General features: G+C 42.9%; 1 protein-coding gene across 3 annotated transcripts in view; it reads right to left on the bottom strand.

Annotated features, from left to right (window-relative positions):
- Window positions 1–4869: 4869 nt before the first annotated feature.
- PCYT1B (phosphate cytidylyltransferase 1B, choline) overlaps window positions 4870–25299 on the bottom strand; it is a 44673-nt gene continuing 24243 nt past the window's right edge. For all 3 annotated transcript variants that reach the window (XM_027832698.3, XM_043537996.1, XM_043537995.1), the window contains 3 exons: window positions 18874–19016; window positions 14202–14390; window positions 4870–8428 (listed from right to left, as the gene is read on the bottom strand). In XM_027832698.3, the coding sequence (XP_027688499.1) occupies window positions 8216–8428; window positions 14202–14390; window positions 18874–19016 (545 nt within the window). In that variant the 3' untranslated portion in view covers window positions 4870–8215. The remainder of the gene's footprint in view (window positions 8429–14201; window positions 14391–18873; window positions 19017–25299) is intronic.

The following is a 25299-nucleotide window of genomic DNA, read 5'->3' on the forward strand; positions in this document are numbered from 1 at the left end:
ATGAAAAGGAAAGAGTAGACAGAGCAACAAGGGGAGATCAGGCTGGCTGTATGCCTAGAATTCATTAAAATAATCACATACTTTGGAGATGGCAAAAAGCCCTGTTAGATCTTTGAGTCTGTATCCCTGCCAATTCAGGATTACTCCCTGCAGTATGCCATCTCATGTTTGACTACTTTAGTTTTAAATGTCTGTCTCCTGATATTCAGCTAAAATTTTCCTTGTATGACTTTCTGCCTATCAGTACCCTCTTGCATTACTCTAAATATTTCCTTTCTTTCATTGGTTCTCAGCCCCTGAAATATTTGTAAATGGTCATTAATATTCCCACATAATTGTCACCTACACGTTATATGTGTTTAGCTCATCTTTAAAATGTTTCCTGATAAATTAAACCAATCAATGTGTGTCTGTGTATATTAGATTAGGGGTGTGTGTATAGACAGATATTATATGTGTTTAAATATGTATTACGCAAGTATACAGAACTGAACACTGTATTCTAGATGTTTTCACATCAGAGCTATGTGGAAAAGAGCTTTCTCCTTGTTGCTTTGTGATATGATCTCTGCCGATTCAGACAAATTATCATTAACCTTACACACCACACTGTGAATGTCTATAAATCTACTTATCTCTTCAATACATGCTTCTTCCTATTACTGATTTCCAGGTTTCTACCTCCAATGGGAGTATGTTTCATTTTATCCACCTAGCCCCACACTATTCAAGTCAAATCAGTTTTAAAATAAACTTACTTACGCCACCTCAAGCTCCTGTGTAAACACTCTTTTAAAAGTTTACATTTGGTTTATGACTCATTAACTTATTTTGGTACCTGGCTGAAACTGGAGGAGATAATTGATATATGTTGGGGCACCGGCTATCCCTCAGTGCCTATTAATTTCAAGATTGTTCTCACCGGGGTTTGCAACACCCCCCAGTTCACGCTGGTATAACTGAGATAAGAATGAAGCCTGTTGTCTTCAAAACATCAGGGTCTTAAAGACAATGGGGTCAAAAACTAGTAAATGGCATTTGTGTGACAAATGTATTGAAGAATTAAGAGTGCAGCTCCCTCTCCTGGAGCTGGATTGGCTCTCAAGCAGTGGTTCCCAGACTGGCGTTTGTGAAATATTACAGGAGGGTTTGGGGGAAAAATTCCCTAATGGCAGACAGGGCTGTCCCTAGGGACCCTGGGCAGCACGGGGCCAGCAGCCCGGAGCCCCTGGGCTTCCAAGAGCTAAGCAGATCAAAGCAAGCATATCTATCACACTGAGGAGATTTAAACTTCAAGACTCCTGATAAAAAATGGAAAGGGAGGTGGATATTTTTTGCTGTTTTTAAAATTAAATAGGCAGCTAGTATTGTTTTAAAATTATTATGCAGAACAAGTTTAAGCTTCATTGTAACGTGCGTTGTTTGGCTGGACTGCTCAAGACCTGAATGCTTGTGTAGGAGGAACTCTTTGAGTTGGCTTCTTAAATCCCTTCATGCTGTTTCACATCTGATACTCCTTGATGAAACATAGGAGCCTTGTCTTATAACAGGCTTATTCAAAGTAATACAACCTATGAAAGTGAGATTTTGGAAGCCGTTTTCATAATGTAATAAAAATACTGTAATGATAAATAATAATAAATAGTGTGTAATAAGCATGTCATAAAAACAAATTTTATATTTCCATGATCACTGCTTTTATCATTTATACTCAGGTAAAAGAGAAAATCCCTGGAAATATTCATTTTTAGGAGGGGGTTCACAAGACTTGACAATTTAGTGAAAGGGATTCACAGGTTGTTAAAGTTTGGGAACCAGTGCTCTAAAGGGTTCCTATGAGTAAAAGTAATACAAATTATTTTGGTCACTACTGTTAAGCAACATACACAGGAAGCAGGTCTGCTGTGTGAAAGTCATTATGTTGTTTTTTTAAAAATCCATCTTATCCAGGGGAAAAGTTTGTGTAACCGATGATTCTGGTGGGGACTTGTACCTTTAAATCATTTGTTTCTCGGCCCTTTTCAATTATTTTTAAAATCCTTATTTTTATTTTAGAGCATAAAATGTATCTCCAGCTCATACATGCTCTTAGCTCTTCTCTGCAGCTTCCACCCTCCCCTATGCTCAGGGATAGCTATGACTGTCAGAAGAATGTTTCATCTGCAACTGCTAAAGTAAATTTAAGATCAAAGAAGGAAAAGAGTGAAATCAGGGTCATGAGATGTTTGACTAATTTTTAATGGGGAAGAGAAAGGGAAAGTCAAAAGTGCTGTGTTGTTTAGAGCTTCAGCCAGGCCAAAACTTTCCTATTGAGTCTTTAAATAATGGTAGTTTCAAGTAATCCAGAACACCCAGCAGTGCCCTCAGTGCCTCCACTGTGAAGGCTAGGGGAAGTGTGTGCAGGGGAGGGGGGGGAAATCAGGATCAAAAGGGAAAGCTAAGAGTAGCTCAAAGGTTCCACTGCATCTGGGCAAAGACTAAGGAAAGCCTGAAACTCATGGTATATGATACTGCAGCATACCTGAATACCAACATCTAGGCACCAGCGGGAAGAACTCTGTTGATTTTGGGTAAAACTGAAAAACCAGAAGGATGAAAATGGTGGACACATGGAGCCCATGGCATCTGGTTAGCAGAGCCAACAGCTTTAGCCAGTGTGTAATTGTCTATAGACCAAAGACCCGGTTGATGGCAGCCATTATTGCCTTCAAGCATAACACCGCTTCCTACCCCAGCTCTGTCCTCCCTCCCAACAGTTTTAAAGTGTTGACACTGAATGTTTTATCTCTCAGACCTAAAGAAGTGGGGAATGGGGGTGCACACAGAGCCTCTGACATGGGTGGAATTGAGAGGCACGTGGAGCACCTGTGAAGGTGCAATGGCGGCATACATGGAGCCCCTGGGATGGTGGAGAGAATGGTATGGGAGGAGAGGGACAGAACCCTGGTATGTGGCAGAGCAGGAGATGGGGGGCACATAGAGCACCTGGCCTGAGGAGAGGATGTGCACAGAAGGGGCGGTTCAGGTTCAGGAAGTTCCTGAAAGAAATGTAAGGGGATGGGAGAGTAGAGCACAGAGAGCTTGTGTGGAGGAAGGTAAGGAGCTCCTTTGGTGTACACAGTCTACTTGGCCTACGGAAACAATTGTGTGACCCTCTAGTTTAGAAAACACGTCTTTCACTAAATGTAATTGAATTTTCTTGTGGATTGCAGCTCTCCAATTCAGCAAGGTACTTGTGCACATGTTTATTTTTAAGTAAGTAAGCAGTCCCATTGACTTCAAAGTTAAACACATGCTGAAATACTTTGCTGAATCAGGGCTTGTAGCGAGAGGGGAATGAGGGAGAAGCTGTAGTAAAGAGGTGAGGGGGGAGGAAAGGGAGTAGGTGAAATATCTATTTCAAAACCAGCAACAAAAGATTCTCCAAAACCCAGCCAAGAGCAAGCATCCTTGGCCCAAACCTAGTGGTGGTGAACTTGACAAAGGAAGGAAATAGTCTTGTATGTGGAAACTAACTTTTCCATGTCTACACTAAGGATAGGGACTGATTCTTGAATATAAATACCCAGCTGTTTTAGAATTGCATTATTTTAAATTCATTGCACCTGTAGCCTATCGGATGGTTTGGGTTAAGAATAAGTAGAAGTTAGGAGCCTCAGTGGAGAGGAATATGGGAAACTGAAGATGCTAGTGTGAGAAGTTAAAGGCAAGTTGGAGAAAGTGCGTTATGGGAAAGTAAGAGTTAGCAAAGACATGACCATTATGGTTTTGTTATAACTAGTTTTAAGCAAGGTTTTTCAGTGTTTTTAAGAATTGTAAAAGTTTGATTAAAACGCTGTCTATATTGATAGTATGGGAAGGACATTGATGCAGATGTTAATTTAAATAATGTATAATATAAAGAGCCAATAAGGTTGTGGAAATATAATTATGACAAAGGGGAGTTTAATGTTAATTAGCAGTGTTATGAAGTATAAAAAGTAGTTTTGCTAATTGCATGGGAGTTCCAATTAACATCATGGGTAGGGGTGGGTGTTTCCAGGATCACAAGGTGTACAGTACTTCATTCTTGTCAGTGGACTGATCATTGATACACCATTTCATCTTTGAGTGGGAGTGTTTGTGTATGTGGTAACTGCATGCCTGTCTGCCTAACTAATCATCTTCCTTCTGAATAAAGTTCAGTTGTATCACTAAAGTGTTTCCTAGTGGTCCTCTCTAAATACATATTCTGTAACTGACCTAGAAGTTTGAACCTGAAAGCTAAGTTGGGTTTTATTGCGCCCTTATCTTTAACAACTTAATATTAATTGGAAATTAATTAAAAGGTTACATGCCTACCAATTATGGGTGCCATCTAACAGAAGCTATACTGTAGCAGAAAGAGAGTAAAATCCTGTTTTCTAATCTTTAATTAATTATATAACTAGTATATAAGAGATGGGTGCTCCCTGCTTGAAGAACTTACAGTCTATCTGGGACAAGACAAAACATGGGACAGCGGTGCAGGTGAGGGAGGAAGCAATACTGAAGACAGCCACACAGGACAAACTCCTGGAAGAAATGGGTCTGAAGGTGGTGAAGGCAGGTGCTTGGCATAAAGGAAACACAAGGCATACACTGCAAGGCTAAGAGTAGGAGGAAGGTTGGCAAGCAGCTAATAGGAGAGACGATTGGGAGGTGGATGAGTTTAGCAGCAGGGGTTTGGACAAGTCAGAATGGCTGGCTGTGCTGTTTTTCAGCTCACTTAGTATTGTGGCTGTAGAGACGGGATGTCCATAATGGAGCCACTGGAGTTAGAACATGGGCTTGATGTTACCAAAGAACGTTCTGGCAGAGCCGCAGTAAAATAAAGAAGGCAACCTGCACTCTCTGTTGTATTTAATTTATTTTCCCCATGGAGCTTGGGCTTATAAATAGGAACACAATAAAGCAACACTTGTTAAAAATAAAAAATGAAACCCAGTGATGACCAAAAAGTGCAAATCACCATCTGTATGTCCAGAGATGGTAAGGAGGTTGGCTGTCTTCTCTGTGCGTGGTGGAGATACACATGGAGGGTGGTATCCATACTAAGAGAACAGGCATTCAGGCTTAGTCTTATCCCAAACGCAGACCACACGTCTGGTACAGGTATATGGCTTTGTCACTCGGTAAACCACACGTGACTCTGGGAGCAATAGCTAAGCTTAAAATGAGGTCATTCTGGTGAGTGTCTGTCCTGTTTCCCATTACTAGCCAAGCAGTTTAATTTTCCTCCAAAACTTTGCTGAACAGAGGGCATTGTTTGAACAACAAAAAAACCACCAACCCTGACAGCCTCAATCTCATTTGGACAGGGCTTCTTGGTATAAACAGCACCGTACAGAGCAGGCTGTTCTCACTGTGAAGGGGTGGTTTGTGATGGGAAAAACGGAGGAGTAGAGAAATCAGAAGAACAAACAAGCACACCCTAGGGATGAAATTACAGTAGCTGGTTGCCTAAGGTGAACAGGAAGGTTTTAATTACACTATCCTCTCTCACAGGGCAGGTGGCAGCCAGACACTGTGGCCCTCTTGTCATTCTCACTAGTGGAAGAAGCAGTGAGTGCCCCTGGTACCATGATAGCTGCCTGTTGTTGCAACTCTGTAAAGGGACTGGTGGTGTCTCCAGAAAACCAGTTACTCAGCAAGGATGTCTCTCCTGGAGAGAGAGTCAGATAAGGGCTGGGCTGAGGTTGCATATGAACAATCAGCTAGGCCTTGCTGGGTGGATAACGGAATACTTGGCTATTAGAGGGAAAACATGGGGCTGGCTTGGGGGCCTGGTGCTAGAGTCCTTCAGTGGCCCACCTGGAAACTGCTGAGGGTGGGGCTCATTACCAATAATTTCTAACTCTGCAGGGAAAGGGAATGCAGCCAGAGGGTAAACTGCTGCCAGGACCTTGATATACGTGAACACACACTGTACATTTACACACCAACACCTGTTTTTCAGAAACTCCTATTCTTGGTGCCTCTCTGAAATGTTACTGTTAGTCTGTTCTTCATGAGATGGAGCAAAGTCCTCTTCTTTTGCTGGTTGATCTCACCCTTTTTAATCCCCCGTCTCTCTCTCCTTCCCACTGGAGCTGTGTTGTCCTGTCTGTACAGGAAACCAACAAAATGAAGAATACTAAAATCTACAGTAACTTTCACACTGTGATGTGCTCGCAGCATGAAGGAAGCAAGTGAAGCAGTTGGCTTTTGGCTACTGTTGTCCATGCCATTCCTTGTTCTGGCAGCCAGGCAGGCTGCAAATTGGAATTTATTGCAGGTTTAGTATGCCTTGCTGGATACTTAGTGGACTGGATGGAGAAACACTTGACATGCCAGCATAAGAACATAGGTAGGTCCAGTGCAGCAGCCTCTAGAGCAGTGGTCCCCAAACTTTTTACCTTGTGGCCCCCCCCTTGGGGCCAGGAGTGGGGGACGTGGACAGGAGTAAGGGAGCCGAGGCTGGGACCATAGCTAGGGGCGGGGTGGGAGTGGAGCTGGGTGGTGCTCCCTCACTGCCCCTGTGAGGGCTGCCTCCCCGAAATGTTCCTCCTTGGCCCCCTAGGGGGGCATGCTGCACAGTTTGGGGACCCCTGCTGTAGAGGTGGATGGAGCAGATCATTTCTCTGTAGTGCTGTCTGATCAGTTTCTAATCTAATTTTCCAGGCTGGGAGGAACGCGGGAGTCTTATGGGAGGTAGTTCAGCCAGCCACAGAGCGGTATGTCACACAATCCAACAGCCACCCTCCCAGTGGTTGCTGATCTGGCGTAGATTGAGTATGAGGGAAGTCTCATCTCATGCTGAGCTGAGAGGCTGGTGATTTCAACATGATCGTGTAAAAAGGAGGAGAAAATTTCTTAAAGTTGATGTCTTTGTGGCTCCGTTAGGGATATGAGGATGCTTTGAGGGAAGGAGAGAAAACACCAGCATCCAATTCTATGTATAAAGTTTCATTATTTTCCAGTTGGGCTCCCCATGTTTGGATGTATTAAAGGCAGTTGCCAGCAGGAAGCTAACTGGATCCCAGACTGGGAATGCATATCCATGTGTGTGCATGCATGTACTGTATACATAGCTGTAAAAGAACGTACAGTGCGTATATGCTTTTGTCTTGTTTAGAGATATGCCAAAAGTTTTAAGATTGATCTGATTGATACATGGGATGGGCAGAAACGCTGTTGCATAGACAGTCGGTTGATAACTGACATCTCCAAAGGTGTGGTAGTCCCAGGACAAGTGTGGCTGAGGGGCTTTGGTTCCTGTGTATTCTCAAGGTGATCACTAAAACAGCCCAATTCTTTAAAATATTTTTCCCCCAGACAAGAAATCCCAGCTAGAACATTCACTGTCCAACCTTCAAAGAAATGTCACAAAGAAAACCAGAACACAACAGGTGGCTTCTGAGGCACTAGGAACAAGGAGTGAGATTTGCTAAAGCAAATTGGATTCACACTATATTCACCTTTGCACATGCCCTGACAAAGGCCTGGTCAGCAAACATTCATTAAACTCAATCTGTTCAATGCATCTCCAGTGCCGACTGGCCAGATCCCCGTTGCACTGGCCTGGTTTAGTTTTTTGGTGGCTTTTTTTATTTTGAAAGAAAAAAACCCACATTTCCTGTAACAAAGAAGCTTTTTGCTGCTGTGAAGAGAGACCTCATCACGCTGGCAGGACTCAAGTTTAGTAGGCTGACCAGAGAGCAAGTGTGAAAAATCAGGACACATTTTTTTTCTGAAGGTGGAGGTATAGATGCCTATCGAAGAGCAAGCACCTAATATTGTCGGGTCACCCGAGGTACATGCAGAGTCCAGAAGTGGCTCAATTATCTCTTCACGCAGTTCTGCTGCTGTGCCCATGCTGACTCAGCCTAGCTCAGGGGCTGAATGTTCCCCTGAGTGCAAATTCCCCGAGGTTCTTGTCTGGCCCTGGCAGCTGCAGCAAGTGGTGACTAGTGACAGGTACTTACTCCAAGGTCATGTGTGTGTTGGTTGTCTGGGTGTGTCTGAGCCCCCATGGGGCAGAGATGAGCTGTTCCTGAGATCTCGTCCCTTGCAATGCACTACTCTCCTTGCAATGCCTTTTCCTACAGTGCACTCGCCTCTGTCAGAAACAGCTGTATGTAGCTCCTCTCCTCCCAGCCACCTGCAGATTATATGAGTGGTGGTATCTTTATTTTTTTTTATTGTTTATTTTTCTTTACTTCTCATCCTCATCTCCTTCGCTCATGCTGCTGATGGAGGCTGAGGCCGCTTTCGGAGAGGAAGGGGGTGAGGCTTTATTGAACACCCAGGGGGAGGGCGGCGACGGAGAGCGGGATGGAGAGCGGCCGCGCGTCGGACTGCTGGTTGGGCTCTGCCTCGGCGACAAGGCCTGGAGCATTCGGCCACTTCGCTCCTGAAACATCTGTTTCTGAAAAGCAGTTTGAAAAAGAGACTGTATGAGTCAGGCACAACAACCGGGGGGTTGGGTGCTGGGAGGCCAGTTGGGGATAGTTACCTGCATAAGGGGAGAGGTTCTTTGACCTTGAGGAAAGGGAGAGGCTTAACATGCATTTCTGCTCTGAAATATGGCCAGTCAAAATGGCACCCTGGAGTCCCCTGTGGTGTTGCCTCTCACGCATTCCAGGCAAATGCTCACACTTTACAAGCCAAATGGTTTGGGTACCCAGCAAACTCGTGTGGATGCAAAAGTGCTGCTGGGAGCTTTCCAGCTACACTACACATCCTGCAGATCTCTGCAGGGACGCTGAGGGCAGAATTTAGTTAGTTGTTAGGTTCCTGGGTGAGCCACAACAGACTCCGTTTCACTCTCGCTTATCTGGCTGGCTCCACTGTACCAACAGGAGTCAGTCAGAGAAATGTAAAGTCAGATTGGGCAACCTGGTGGTTATTCACAGAGTTGTCCCTTAGGTAGGGCGAATCGGGGCAACCACTCCGGGCCCCGCGCTTTGGGGGGCCATGTGGGCCAGTGCAATTAGCCGGTGCGGTCGGTCCCGGAAGTGACGGATTAGTCACTTCCACCCCAGGCCCCGCACCTCCCTAGAGACGGCCCTGGTTATTCACGTCTGAAGTCAATGGGACTGTGCTTATGTGATGTGTGCACAAACCGGCCTTCACTTTGTTGTTGTGGCCAGCGGAGATGACTCTGGATACAAGCATGGGGTGAAATCCTGACCTTATTCAAGTCAGTAGGAAGTTCTCCATTGACTTCACCCATGGAATAGATCTTTTGAGCAAAACAAGATGCCACATTTTGGTGTAGTCACTTTTGAGAGCAGCAATGTACTGTTAAGTTTGTGACAAAGGAGACATGGAGCTTAACCTTCAAGGTGGAGTGGGGAAGGTGCTGTCTGGGCTACTTCTTGTGGAGCTCTTACTGCTGCCTGAGTCACTGAATTGTATTGGTAATTCTTTCAACAGCTTGCAACTGGACTGTGCTCTTGTTCAGGGCAAAGTGTAGCTCAGGTGTGACCGTGTGTGAGCTAACACATTGTAACTAACATGTTTCTAAACAGCAGCATAGGCAGGGTTGACACTTTTGACAACAATGTTAACAACCTTGGCCCCTTCTGGGCTTCCTTCGAGGATTGGACCACAACCCACTAACATGGTTTGAAAGGTGTTAAACCCTGTTTACACCATTGTTTAGAAAGATGGTTAGTTAAAATGTGTTTGCTCGCACATGCCCTATATTTTTAGTCTGCACAGAGCAAGTGGCCGCTTGCAGCCCGAGTTCTAATGAAAAGAATAAGGCCTTATCTACATGCAAAAGTTGCACCACGAACCTGTTAAACTGCTGCAAACTCTTATTTTTGGCTAACGAACCTAAATAAGCCTAGTTTAAGCCAAAATAAGTGTGTCTGCCACAGCCTTTGACACCAGTTTAACTAACATGATTTAAAAGCACACCTTAAGTTTTTGCCCCAAGGCTTCCTCCTCCAGAGTATTTCCACGCAAAATAAGAAGAGCGCTTTCTAGCTAACAGTTCTGCACAGCAAGGCAAGGCCTTGTCAGTCAGCTCTTGTCCAACAAAACTGTGTGACTTGCTCTCTGCCAACTAGCCGCAACTTCATCTGGCAGTGTTAAGCTTTTGGGTCACCTGTTGTCTCATGAAGCTGGTTTTCTCTCTGTCCAAACTCTGAGCCCTTTTTGCTGCCAGAACTTCTCCTGGTCAGAGCTGGACAATAATCTCCAGATGAATCCTGCCCCACCCTCTCATGGCTAGCTTCCACTGCTGCACGGAAGATGGAGATGTGTCCCCCTCCTGCTCAGTGCTAGAGTTCCAATTCTGTGCCTGTCGAATACCAGCTGGATCTACACATCTAACCACAACACACATAACCCATACAAATACAGGCCAGAAATCGTAACAAAAACGTTGGGTTGGATTTCATTTTCCATTGCTCCAAAGAGGAATAACTGGCAAGGTGTGTTATGATTTGGTTTTTATTTTAACTTTCCTTTGAAATATGTGGTACTTGCCAGTGCTGGAGGCAGAATAAGGGTTAGATGAATGAATGACCTGCTCTAATATGGCACATCATATGTTTCTAGTGCCATGCATGGCCTCATGGCTGAAGTACTGGAATACAGGAGATCATCTATTTCAGCTGTGCCCAGACATCTTGTGTGGTTATGTAAATTGCTCAGTCAGGCTATGGCTCTATTCTCTATCAGGGATAGCAATACTTTTCTATTAGACCAGTCATAGGGCTATGAGAAGGATAAATCTATGAATGTGTATGAGGTGCTCACATACTATAACAATTAGTATGATTTCAAAAACCATAAGTAGCTAGTGTGCCGTGCAATGTTCTGAACATACAGCTTGCTGAGTATTTTCTGCTTCTCTTTTCCTCTTAGAGGACCCAAGAATTCCATGATTTTTCTCAATTTGATTTTTTCCCCCAAGTCATCAAGATCTTGTGCTGTGGTGACCTTCCTTCTGGCCAAGAAGGTTGGATGGCTCCCTTTGGAGCTCATCAGATCTACTACAACAGCAGCGAGAGGCATTGCTGAAATGAATGGAAGGCCCTTCTGACTTCTGGGGACTAAGCTAGTTTCCTCCACCACGCTCCTGGCTGCTACTGGCCCAGGGAGTGAAGTACCAAACTAGAATAACAAATATCAAGTAACTCCAGAGCCCCCACACCAACCTTATATTTTATCTTCTATTTGCATAGAACTCTAAAAATTAACTAGCTATTATCAACTTAATGTCACACTCTGCCTTCAGCTGCAAAACCAAATGGCAGAAGAGGATACAACCTCAGTAAATTCAACTTCAGCACAATATTCAGGTTGGTATCCCTCCCACGTCCATGGCCATGTGTCTCTACTCCTGTCCTGCTCTCTAGGTTTGAACTATTCAATGCTTTGTAAATCTCCTAGGCTAGCAAAAAGTTCTTGCTCTTTGCAGTAGCTTCCAGCCTGCTAAGTAGAGGACCGGTTCGGGCAGGAAAGGGTTAATAGTGTGACTAGTCCAGTGCTGTCAGAATGTAATCAATGCTGGCAAAGATCCCAAGCCTGTAGCAGCATCCCAATCAGTTGCAGCAGCAGTCCCAATGAGGGGTTTTAGTGTGGAGGGTTAAGAGAGGAAAGTGATGTGGTCTGGCTCTGTAAAGTATTGGTGCAAGAGTCTTTGTTGGGTTTAGGAAGTTCTATGGGGCTGTGCAAAAGTTGCATTTACTGTGTATGGAAGTCTCATTTTCTTTACAAAATAAAAATGACCAGGTAAAGAACCTAAGCATTGGAAAACTCCCTCTGAAGGTCTGCAACTGCTGCTATTTGAGCTTCTGATTCTACAATACACTATGGACATTTCAGTGGGGTCATATTGCCACAGTTTATGGTCAGTCTAATCAAAATCCAGGATCCCACATTTAGTGCACAATATACTTTCAATCTGGACCCTGAAGCCCACATATGACTGACTTCAGGCTCTGGCCAGTCAAACATATTTCCAACAATGATCAGGATTGCTCTCCAAAAGCTGAGATGTCCCGGTTGGGGAACTGAGCAGGTTGCTCTTTAAACTAGTTTCCTATAATGTTGCTCTATTTCTGAGGGACTTTTGTAACCATTTTTATTTTTTAAAAACATGGACTTTTCTGAACATCTTTCTTCAAATAGTTCAGCCCAGAGCACCAGAGGATGTTATACTTACACCACGAGCAGGTTTGCGCAGGGAACTTGCTCATTATCTGCTTTACGTTGTACTGCACTATACAAGTGTGAGAATGCAAGACTGCTTTCGGTCTGGCTCTTTTCCTAGAGTTTTATATCACATTCACTATTATTGTATCACAGCACCTGTGGGACTATCTGAAGGAAATAAACTGTGTATAAAACTATCTTGGTGAACAAATTCTCAAATGAATTCTATCCATCCTTTGCAATTTTGAAAAACAGCATTTTAACCTTTTCCAGAAATTATATATGATTTTAAGTGGGTTGCCCAGCCCTTAGTTTATCTTTTAGAAAAGGGATGCCAGCACAAAGTGTATTATTTCACAAATAGTAATTATAATAATAGCATATTAATGGCATGCAAATTACTGATCTAGGAATATAACATGCCTCTAACTATTCCTGGACTTTTAATGTCAACATTCAAAGCAACATCTAACTAACAATGATGTGGCAAATTAATGTTAATAACAGTTTTGACACTAATAACAAGTTATCATTATTAAAAAAAACAACCAATTTCCAGTTGCCAGGCTGAAGATGATTTCTGAAAACACCTCAGTTCACTGTCACTAAAGCTTTCCTTAGAACAGTGCCAGCTCTGATTTCACTCTTTACCAGACGCTTTTATGGGACTTTGCTCTGCAAATGTGTCTGCATAAAATTACATCTGGTTTCCTACTCTGCATCTGCCATCCTAAATCAGAGGCCAACAAATATTCTTTAGCAGGAGTTTTAGCCGACTGCTTTTCACTAAGGAATTTCAGTCTATAAAAATATCTAATGTTGAAGATAAAATATTTCTCAATGGTATTTTTTCTAGTGCTTAGAGCAGGGAACTGAGTCAAGACCCTGGCCTCTATTCCTAGCTCAGCCAATGACTCAGAGCATGGCCTAGTATAGTGCAGATGCCACTTATCTTAGCAAAGCAGTTTTGCCAGTAATGCTTATTCCAGCCACATGAAATAAACTATATTGGCAAAAGCACATGCTTGCTGGTATAACTGCTTCTGCACTAGGGGCTTTTGCTGGCACAGCTGTACCGGTCAGCTCACATCTCTTCACACCCCTGACCAACAGAGCTATGTTGGCAAAAGTTTGTAGTGGAGACCTGGCTTTAGGCACTCTACCTAACAAATAAGACACACTCCCTGTTCTGAACAGCTTACAGTCCAGTTTTAGACAAGACACTCTAAATTAGAGTACCAACGTGGGGAATGAGGGAAAGGGTAGGCCCAGAGGTGCAATTTTGTGTGACTCAGTTAACCCCTCTGTGCTTCAGTCTCCCCAGCTGTAAAACGAGAACTGTAAATAATCCTATGACCACCTTTGGGAAGCTCCATGAGATCTCTGGATGAAAGTGGCTGGGTCAATTGTTCACAAAAAGAAGTGACTTACAAAAGTGCATCTTGAAGCCTGGCCTAAGATGTGTATCTCTCTGCAGGCATCCCTATGAGTCTGATTATTAGGAACTGAAATAATTTCTCAGTATAAATTTACACCTGACTACAACATGACCATTTTTATATTCATTATGCTATTTTAAAATATTGCCAAATTCAGATTTTTAATGTTTCCCTGTCTCTTTATTGCCATTTTCTGGAGTATAAGCTTTCCCTGATATAGGTGCATAACTCTTGTTTATTGATGATGCGGGAGGGAGGGGGAAATAGGCCTCTGTGTATAAATGTACAATGTATCTGTTAATACACAGTACTACCTAATGCAGTCTTACACTGTAACGTACTTGGGCACTACATAATGTGGGTAGTGCCTTTTAAAAATACAAACCCAGAAATTGGCCTGAAAAGGACACTGGAAGTGGGAGATGTTTGCACTGTGGTTGTAGTACCTGTTGTGGGATGAAATGAGTGGAATTGGCACTGACCTGCTCGATCGGCTCTCAAAACAAAGACTGCAGCAAAAGCACTTGCTGTGGGTCTGTGTTAAGAATAAATCAAAGGCAGACAGAATTCCTGGAATGAAGTACCTACCCAAGCTCCGTCGGGTCCAAACAGCTCTAAAAAGTTGCCAATGAACTCTCTGGACTTCTCTTCCCATTTCTGAATGAGGTCATGGCTCTTCTCTTCCACCTTATTAACAAATTCTTTTGATTTTTCCTCTACATTTTTCACCTTTTCTTTCATTTTGTCTACTTGGTTCTGAAAGCGATATTTCTTTTCCTGTTTGAAAAGTATGTGTGGACAGACAAAAAAATTATCAAGTGGGTTTGGGGAAAGAAGAAAGCTTGTTATTTGTGCTTAAATACACAGGGCTTTTTCTGACTACTATCATGTAATATTTTAATATGTAAATGTATGGATGTTCTGAAAATATTTATCATTTAGTGCTTATCATGTGTTATGTTCCCCAGTAGAAAAACAGAGTTCTAGATATATTAAAATAGGGTGTTCTTTAAAAATAATGTCAATTTAGTATTCATGCAAGTAAAGAACTAATACCCAGGCCTGTAGCAGGCAACATGGCAAATTTCCCCACACTCTCTTGCCAGTGCATCCCAATACTGGCTTGCAGCCCTGATGCTATCCCAGTCCAAGGTGTCTCCTGTGAAGAGATCTCTTCAAAACAGAAGAGAATCTTCATGATTGTGGCTTTGGATAATCAGCGGTCCCCTGGTTATACCTGAGAGGTGTGTCTAGGCCAGAAGGCTAGCTGACCAAACAGTTGAGGAGTGGAGGGAAAGAATCAATGTTCAGAGATCCGCTCAGCTCATCGGAAGAGAAAAAGAATGAGCTCTCAGCGCTGCTAAGTGCCTCAGATTCAAAGCTTTAGTCTTGAAAAGCTTCTAAACTCCTCAGAAGCACAGCCAGTCATGCAGAGCTTAAAGGCTCTGAAGCTCTGTCTCTGGAGATCTTATGAGCTCTGTAGGAGCAGAGCTTCAGTCAGTTCACAACCAACTTTTGGCGGCCTGGGAACTTCAGTTAACTGGAATTTGAGTAAATCTGGATTACACAGTAATTAACTAATTAATTTTCCTCTAAGACAAATGTTCTTTAGCTCCACTGTGGCAGCTTAACCTATAAAAGTGCAGCTTTGGTTGAAGAAGTGGGAGTGTAAATTTGGCATCTTATGACTCAAGAGAATCTACTTCTTATGTATAGCTAGTCATATTTTCCTTGCTGGTCTTGTTAGCATTGCAGTTAGGTGAGTGTGAGATGGATTTTATTCCAGCTCAAGCATCATCAGTAGAATTGTTGAAGTCCAGTTGCAGAATCTTTATCAGTTGTGAGGAAGAACAAGCCAGAAAATACGCAGCTTGACTTCCAGCTTCCAGTTTGAGTTTTCAGGGTTGGCATTCAGAAAACTTTTTGTAAACCTGTTAATTAATAGATATGATATGGAGTCATTGAGGTCTTGATTTTTCAAATGTGGCCATGCAAATGCAAACACCAAAATATGTGAGCATTCACACACCTGATTTACATGCACAATTCCCACATTGCAGATGCAAATTAGTTTTGTGCTTCTGGTGCAGCTCGTTAGTTATCTGCATGCTTAAATATCCAATTTGAGCAGGCAGTTAGGGTAAGTACACAAATTAGACGCATGTGCACACACCCCACACACCCACCCACACACTTGTGCACTTGAACTTTTAAAAATTAGCACCATGGGACAATGAAAAAGGAGCTCTACAATGCCATTTTAGAGCTACTTTCAGAGTTGACGTGTGCTTCAAAGTTTACAAGTTCTAACATAGGCCCATACTTTTACTAAGTCATTTTTATGCTAAACATTTAATGGAACTAGCTATTGCATTTTATCTTAAACTCAAAATATTAGCACCTCCAAGCTGTTGCTGACACAGAAATTCAAAAGGACACAGGAGCATTTGTTTTTCAGCTTGGTAGGGCTAGCCAAAGTGGCTAAATCAGGATAACCCCACCACCCCAAACCCCACAGTTACATAAGCAACCAAGCCTTAATTTAGGAATGCCAGCATTTTGATTGTCTACTGGTCCCTTTTATTTGTTTTGAAACACTAGAAGCCCTTGGAGAAGAGCAGAGCGTCTCCTGTTAAACTAGTGTAACCCTAGGCCAGCAGGGACTTCAGAACGCATTAGGCTAGGTCTATGCTACAGACCTTGCAGTGACACAGCTCTAAGGTCACCCATGTAGCTGCTCTTTGCAAGCCTGAGAGAGCTCTCCCGTAGGCATAATTAAACCACCCCCAATGAGCAGCAGTAGCTATATTGGCAGGAGAGCGTCGCCCACCGACACAGTGCTGACCACACCGGCGCTCCTGTCGCTGTAACTTATGTTGGTAAGGGGGTGTGTTTTTTCACACCCCTGACTGACAAAAGCGCTAGTGTAGCCATAGCCTGAGTCTCTAGAAGTGGGGTGAAGAAATGCCACAGGTGCTATGCAACGGTAATACCCTCTGACCAGTTAAGAAACAGATTTGATGAGCTCCAAAGCAAATTCACACCCAGTGTTCCTCTGTCTGAATGGTGGCTGCAGTATTGATCCTCCTGCGTGGGTAGTTACAGCAGGGAAAATATGGGGAAGCCTCTAGGTCTAAAAGAAGGATACATAAGATGCCCCCACTCCCACCTCAAACATGAACATAGAAACTAGCAGTACAGTAGACCTGGACTGAGAATGAAGGTTCAGAGGGAAAATCTAAGGATCCCAAGGATCCTCCTAAATTGGAATGACCGATAAATCTTGAGTCACCGCCTGAATTAAATTAGTAAGCCCCTTCATGATGTGCCATTTCCAGGTGGGAAATATAAGAGCCAGTGCTCCGAAATGAAATGAAATATGAAACAAAGACCAAGAAAATGCCTATGTCTGTGTTTCCAACTCCAGCTGAGAGGTGCATATTACAAAAAAATCTATAGACTATCTGATTTATTCTGTCTCAAGTACGGGAGAATTGTGCCACTCAGCCTGTCATTCCTTGGCTTGAGAAAGGGCCAGATTTACAAAGGTACTTAGGTGCCTAAAGAGACAGACAGGCCTTTGGTGGGACCAGTGCTTAATTTGTAATGAAAGAGGTGCCAGGGCTCAAGCAGTTTTTTTTACTTTTTACTGACGCGGCAAGCCCAGAGGTGCTGGGGCTATGAACCACCAAGCCGAGAGATGCCGGGGCTCAGCCCTGGCAAGCCCTGATACAAATTAACCACTGAGTGGGACTTACCAAAGTGCCTAATCAAGATAGGTGCCTAACTCCCATTGCAAGTCCCAGGGTCTAATCCCACACACACAGTCTGTCCTCATTGCTTAGAAAATATTTAAGGGGGCACTCTTCAAAATTACATGTCTGCCTGAAATAAGTTTGTTTGCTGTTGGAACAAGTAACGTTTCAGATTACTGTAAATGAACATTTGGAGGGAGAAAAATCTTTCCCCCCCATTGCCTACTTTGTGACCTGATAGCATTTTATTTACAGTTTCCCCTGTTGCTCATATGGCTCTTTGACACAGCAAAAGGGGGGGATAGATTATTAAAGAAAAAGTAGGAAAATATAATTGCAATCCTACAAAAATTGGTAAGGTGTAAGACTTGACAATACTTTTTACTCATTTTTTTCAAAATTGGCTAGACATCTGCTTAAGCATTTCTCTTTAGCAAAGTGCTAAAGTGAGGGCTAATGAAATAAATACAACTATCCTGCACATGGCAAATAAACAGAAGAAGTACATTTTGTGATGCACTGTCCTTCCTTTAAAATTTTTTTCTCATTAACTAGCTGTAGTCATTCACAATGTCCTTTTGTAATATGGCACAGTGCAGAGGAGCTTTTCAGCATTGTCGCTTTCCCGGGACTATGCTGCTAAGACTTGAAAGAGAAAATGGTGGAAGGAAAACTTATGTTTCCTTCGCATCTTTACCCTTTTCCTGGACAGTACAGAGAGTTCTGTCGTTAGACGCTGCTTAATTTGAAATACTGCATCCTCCAGAGCAATCCTCAGCAACCTCTGAGCTTTCATATTAGCTCTCTAATTCATTCCGTTCTGCTTATGTTTTGTGTCACATGTTATATGACTTGACACACTGCTCTCTGACTTCTGCAAAACCTGTCAAAACAGTGGCTCACCATAGATTTCCTTTTTCACCCCCTGGGCTTACACTGGACCCTTTAAGCTTACTTTAACATCTTTTTTTTCTTTTCTTCAATGTAATTGCTTTGCAGAGGAAGAAAATTGATTGCAGACACTTGTGCTTTCCACGCCTTTTCCTTCTGATCTCTGGCATTTGGCCACATCACAGCAACAATAAGGAAACAAAGTCAAACTGCAGGCTGCTTTTTGGAGAGACTGTGACTGTCTTCCTTACATGATTGGAAGCTTTTTTTAGCGGCAGTGTTATTAAATTATCAGCAGCTCCATGAGAAGTATGCAGTAGTTCAGAAACACAACGGGAAATTGGGAGTATTGGCTTTACTTAAAGAGCTACAGTTTCCAAGACCTATGCCAAGTGGTATATTTGAAACTGATACTTGCCAGGACTCCTTAAAAATAAATCTCAAGCCCACCAATGTTCATTTTTCCCAGTTAGTTTTAACCAACTCCTGCTCTGTTCCATCTCCCATGTCAAAGGCACAAGAGGAAAATTAGTGTATCTTAACCCCTACTCCAAGGTTGGGCTTCTAATGGAAACCCTATCAGAAGAGGGAGAAGAGAAGATGTGCTTACTTACATTTATAAAACTAACATTCAGCTCTTTGGCGGTATATCCTCTTTGGAGGTTGCGTCGGGCATAGACATCATAGTCTCGTACAATTCTAGTAATGATGTCTGATGTTGAGATACCTTCAGTTCTCTGTGTTGGTACAAACATTCCTGGTGAAAGTGGAAAGCAAAGAGAGATGAATGACATGACGAGACATCACAGCATTTAGGCAGGGATGCATGTTTTAGCATGAATGCTCCTGTGGATAAGGTGGGTAACTGGGAGCTGAGAGATATGCAGTGAAATTCTGAAGCTAATGGGAGTTTTGCCATTAATTTCAATGGGCCCAGGATTTCACTCATGTGTTCTAATGCTGGGTCTGCCACTGATTTCCTGTATGACCTTGGAGAAGTCATTTAGTTGCCTTGTGCTTCATTTTTTCAGCCTGTAAAACTTGGATAATATTTGCCAGCATCCAGTGTTATTGTGAGGTTTAGTTGGCTGTCTGTGGCATTATAAGATCTTTAGACTGAAGATGGGCAAATTGTTATTCTCTATTGCTATTCTCATTCCCTTGAGCTCTTTGATTCTCTCATATAGCAGAGATTCTCCATTACACTGAAGGGGTAGTACAAAGGAAGTGTTGTTTGCTTGTACTCTTTCACAGGAAGAGGAAGTGCAACCGGGGTGGTGAAGAGGGCTACTTATTATTATTACTAGCTTATTTCCTCTAAATATTTGACTAGTTTTTAACTGTTTGCTGTTAAGACTAGCCCATGCGTACTGTTAAATAAAGCCAGAGGCAGAAGCAATATTAGCAGTAAATGTGAATACATCTTCTGTACAGCACTGAGAGAAATAATGCACACCATGCAAAGATGAAAGCTCAACTCCTAGAGCCAGTGTCTGGCTTATGAAGTAGAGATGACTGTGTTAAGCATTCCAAACTCTCATCTAGGGATGGGCAAACTAGTTTGAATAAAATAATTCTACTGGTCAACCTGGAAAAAGAGTAATGGCTTTGATAGTTCAGTGTGAGTTAACTGCGATTAATCGACAGCCCTAGTAATGACCTAAGTAGGTAATGGAGACGGAGGTTAGGCCACCCATTACATGAGTCTTGGGCCAGCGGAGCTCAGGTTTCAACTTCCACTTGGAAGGGAGAGCAGTTTAAAGGCACTGTTGGTGAATGATTCACAGCCCAGAGAGGCCTTATACTGAGAAAACACTGTTCTCCCACCTTCAACTCAGAGTGTCATAGAGATGGAAGGATATGTAAAATATTAAATAATAAAGGGAGGAGAACCTCAGGGCATTGTCTGGCCCAGACTTATGTAGGCCAGATAGAAATGCAAAGGGCACCCACTTTGAGGGCCAATAGAGTAACCGTGTCCAAACAAGCCAAATAAAGCTCCAGATCCAACCATTTGTTTTAACAGTTTATATAGGAAAGTGCAGGTGATATGGAGTTGTGAGGCTGGATTGGAAATAGTCTTGTGAAATAATAGTACTTACTACTTAACGTCTTAAAGGATTGTACAAATATTAAGTAATTAATCCTCACAATGCCCCTGTGAGGTTGTCACGGAGTCACTGGGCAATGCTCTGGAACTACTCCATACGAAGTCAGTCAGGACTCTGGGGGAGCCTCCTCTCTGTGAGCAGACTGTCTCCAGGGCAAGAAGCTTACACAGCTTCGACCTTCCTGAATCTGACCTCAGAGCATTCAGCATCCCCTTCCAGACCGTGCACTTCCCACAGCGAGTCCACACAGGCGGGGCTCCTGCACCCTAATTCCGCAGTCAGACGTGACTCTCAGCCAGCCAGTAAAACAGAAGGTTTATTAGATGACAGGAACACAGTCCAAAACAGAGCTTGTAGGTACAGGAACCAGGACCCCTCAGTTAGTCCGTCTTGAGGGGCAGGGAGGCCAGAGCCCCATCTGGCCCCCCTCCATTTCCCCAGCCAGCTCCAAACTGAAACTCTCCCATCCCTCCTCTCACCTTTATCTCTTTCCCGGGCCCGGAGGCCACCTGATCTCTTTGTTCTCCAACACCTTCAGTTGGCACTATTGCAGAGGAGGGGCCCAGGCCATCAGTTGCCAGAAGACAGGGTGTCGGCCATTCTCTGTGCATACACCATCACACTGGCCCTCTAGGGCTCTGCAACAATCACACACCCTTATCCCACCACCTAGATGCTTAAGAACTGCATAGGGGAAACTGAGGCACCCACGCGGTATTCAGAGAAAACGTTAAGAACATTCCCACTTTGTCACAGAGATAAGTAAGCATTGTTAGCCCAATTTCACAGCGTTCAGGGAGGGAATCAAGAGGCAACAACCTCTCATGATTTAATGATGAACACATCATTTCCCCCCTCTATATTCTAATTAATATTCTGCTAAACAGTTTTAATCATTGTCACAATATTCTCCCTAGCATGCTTTTCAGAATTGCAGCAGTTGTTAAGGAAGCTATTATAGGAAGCAGTAAAACATATCTAAGCACAGGTTAGAGCTAAGAGCATGCCTGAAAAAATACTGGCTTCCAACTGATTTAGCTTAAACCACATTTTTAGTCAGGTTTCACAAACAGACCCTTGCATGTAATATTGGTAGGAAAGCAATGCTTATGTTTCTAGAATGAAAATGACTCTTTATTAAGGGAACTATTTGCAGACATGCTGCATCTGCAGCTAGCATTCTAGCCATGTGCACACAGACTGACTTCTTGGCACCTCCTCCAAACCCTCCCTCCTGTAACCTGTGTTCCTCCTTCCAAGTTCCATGCAGGTTGCTACAAAGTTGAAATTTTTTTATAGTCTTAAACAAAGCTATCTTTACAATAGGAGATCAAGAATCACCCTTCTGACCAGCTTTTACCTACTGTTAATCTCTGTTACCTGTCCCATATTCATTTTGTGTGTGAACCTTCTACTGCTGTCCAAGGTAGTTTGGTGCAAGAATCAAGTGCAAAACATCCAACAGAGATCCACAGTGAGGATAAGCGTGGACGGGAAAGGAGAATCAGCCCATACTTTTCTTAAAATGGGAAATTGATGCTGGTTAGTCATTTACTGAATGGTCTTCATTGTTACTAGCTAAACAAGTCACATTACCGACTGTCTGGGGCATATGTAGGACAGATAACCTTGCAAAACTGAGAAATAAAATTAAGCATGGTTCAATACAACTTTCTGATCTATTGCATTTCTATCAATCATCAATTAAAAAAAATTAAGGATTTTCTGAGCCCACTGCATAGTTGCTTTAAAGCTATACAGTCAGTTTCTATTAAGGTTCTCCTCATCTATTAAATCTGGTTGTCTCCTTTTCTTCTATTCCCTTCACCTGTTCTAATGCTATTGTTCTTCAGCGCCAAATCTAGCCTCCTTTCCATGGTGTTGAAGACCCAATTTGCTGCAGAAAACATGGGAGGGGCAGGGGTGCAGACCATGAAGAACCTATGTAAAGGGCTATACAATCCCCATACACAGCACTGTTCCCCAACAGCTCTCTACATGGCAATGTGAAAGGGGTTGTGGGGCTAAGGAAAGTGAGAAGTGACTAGGTTCACAACTATGCAGGTTCATTGACCAAATCCCCCAGGCCAGGAGGACTGACTGCAGTAATAATGTTTTCATATGGTGGCCAAGGATATCACCTAGGGAGATCTCAAAGCATTTTACAAAGGAGGTAGGCATCACATGTGGGAACTGAGGCACAGCGCAATGAAATGACTTGCCACACACCAGGCCGCTAGTAGCTCTTGGAATAGACCCCAGTCCAGTGCTCTCTTCACTCAGCCATGATGCTCCACAGTCTTGGGGAACAGATTCCATCTCCCTCCATCCCTTCAGAGATCCCAAACACACATCTGCTTACTTCAATTATCTAGTGAAACCCCTCAGCCAGAGCCAACGTGAGATTTTAATGTAAAATGAAATCTGCAAGCTGGGCTGGCCATAGGAGCAGGAGAGGTGGCGTTCCTGGGAAACCTATGGACACAGCACTGATTCCAGTTACAAATAATGGCCATTAAAAAAACTGTAAAGGCTTTTTCTGCTCCCTTTTTAACCAAATGTACCTGAGAAAGCTAACTGAGGTCATAGGGGAAGAGTGCAGTATGCAATTGTACCAGTAACCCTTTGTGATGGGGACTGGCCTTTGAAACCTGACCTAGGTTATGTGACTTAAGTGAAGAAATAAAGTTACAATTACTTGTCAGAACTGTGTCACACCTTTGTTTTACAGTAATGGAGAAGTAAGTGTTGGCTCCATGCAGCAGTCTGAGAATTGCTAGATTAGCCCTCACTGTCAGCGCTTGCCAAAGACTGATTAGTACTGTACTGATACTGTAATGTTTGACTAATATGCTCTTAATCTGTTCATTTTTGACAATGTGAATTCCTCAAGGAATCAACACATAATTAACCTATTGGTCACTGCATATTGTGTGTTCTCCTCTGTTCCCAATCCTCAGAGGTTGTGAGTCTGTTACAGCACCCAGTTTGACAGCCTGGCACTTTAGCTCAATCGTACAGGCTCATGCTTTTAGCTCACTACAAGGTAATAGTTACCAAACACAGTGAGCGTTTCACTTAACACTTGCAAATTACTGGATAGTAGATTCTGAGGCCCTAGGAAATTCTAGAGTGCACACATTGATGTAGGCTGGGAAGAGGGAAAAGTCTCACATGCCTGAAGCAGTCTGCTCCAGAGAGCTGTGGGAGGAAGGTTTAATTGCTTCCCTCTTCTGCAGTGTTCATTGTGTTATGATAGCTGCTCACGATAAAGAGGCTTTTGACATCACAATGGTTTAAATTTTTGTCACAGGGCCTGTCAAGTTTCCTTCCCCACTCTGAACTCTAGGGTACAGATGTGGGGACCTGCATGAAAGACCCCCTAAGCTTATTCTTACCAGCTTCGGTTAAAAACTTCCCCAAGGTACAAACTTTTCCTTGTCCTTGAACAGTATGCTGCCACCACCAAGCGTTTTAAACAAAGAACAGGGAAAGAGACCACTTGGAGACATCTTCCCCCAAAATATCCCCCCAAGCCCTACACCCCCTTTCCTGGGGAAGGCTTGATAAGAATCCTCACCAATTTGTACAGGTGAACATAGACCCAAACCCTTGGATCTTAAGAACAATGAAAAATCAATCAGGTTCTTAAAAGAAGAATTTTAATTAAAGAAAAGGTAAAAGAATCACCTCTGTAAAATCAGGATGGTAAATACCTTACAGGGTCATCAGATTCAAAACATGGAGAATCCCTCTAGGCAAAACCTTAAGTTACAAAAAGACTCAAAAACAGGAATATACAATCCCTCCAGCACAGCTTATTTTACAAGCCATTAAACAAAAGAAAATCTAACACATTTTCTAGCTAGATTACTTACTAACTTTATAGGAGTTGTAAGTCTGCATTCCTGATCTGTTCCCGGCAAAAGCATCACACAGACAGCGCAAACCCTTTGTTCTTACCCCTCCAGATATGAAAGAATCTTGTCCCCTCATTGGCCATTTTGGGTCAGGTGCCAGCAGGGTTACCTTAGCTTCTTAACCCTTTACAGGTGAAAGGATTTTGCCTCTGGCCAGGAGGGATTTTATAGCACTGTATACAGAAAGGTGGTTACCCTTCCCTTTATATTTATGACAGGGCCCAATCCATCTCCCATTAAAGACAAATACAAAGAGTCCCATTCACTTCAGAGTTGGACTGGATCCACTGCCTCTGCAGCCACAGATCACACGGCAAATCATTTGTCTGACATGGAGGAGATATAGGTGCAAGAAAGCAGACTCAGCAGATCTAGTGAGTCAGCGAGCATCACAACAGTAACAGAAGCCAGCAAGGCATTTAAAGGATTGATTTTTTTAAAATAGATGTAGGATGGAGAAAAAGAGCAACATCCTATCATGATAACATTCATTTAGAATGGCAGGTGGAATATTCTGTCAATTGTCTGACTTCAAGGTGGCATGAGAAGGGGGGAAAATGGGTTTGTGTCTTTTATTTTTGTTGCTTTATGATACAATTTTCAAGCCTTCTTTATGCATTTGTTTTTTTCTCCTTACTGATTTTTGTAATAGAAATTGGGGCCTTTTCTGCCTATATTCCATGGCAGATTCTATGGATGAACATACCTAGGGTAGAGGCAGTCCAATATGGACCTCCCAATGCAGATCTAGTTTACCTGGGTACTTATTAGATACTATGGTGCTGAGTACTATAGAAATAAACAGTTTTTGAAATATATTTAAATATCTTTTTGCTAAAGAAAAGGAGAGGGAAAACTGCTGGGAAATAAAATGAACTCGGGGTTTGTATAAAAGTTGGCATTCCTACAGCAATGGGAACTTTGCCCATGCTGCACGTTGGTCAGATTTTCAAAAGAGCTCAACTTGCTCTTAGTAGCTTCAGTGTTCAGCACTTTTGAAAATCCAGCT

This window comes from Chelonia mydas, chromosome 1, assembly GCF_015237465.2.
Source record: "Chelonia mydas isolate rCheMyd1 chromosome 1, rCheMyd1.pri.v2, whole genome shotgun sequence".
In the NCBI taxonomy this organism is placed as follows: domain Eukaryota; kingdom Metazoa; phylum Chordata; order Testudines; family Cheloniidae; genus Chelonia; species Chelonia mydas.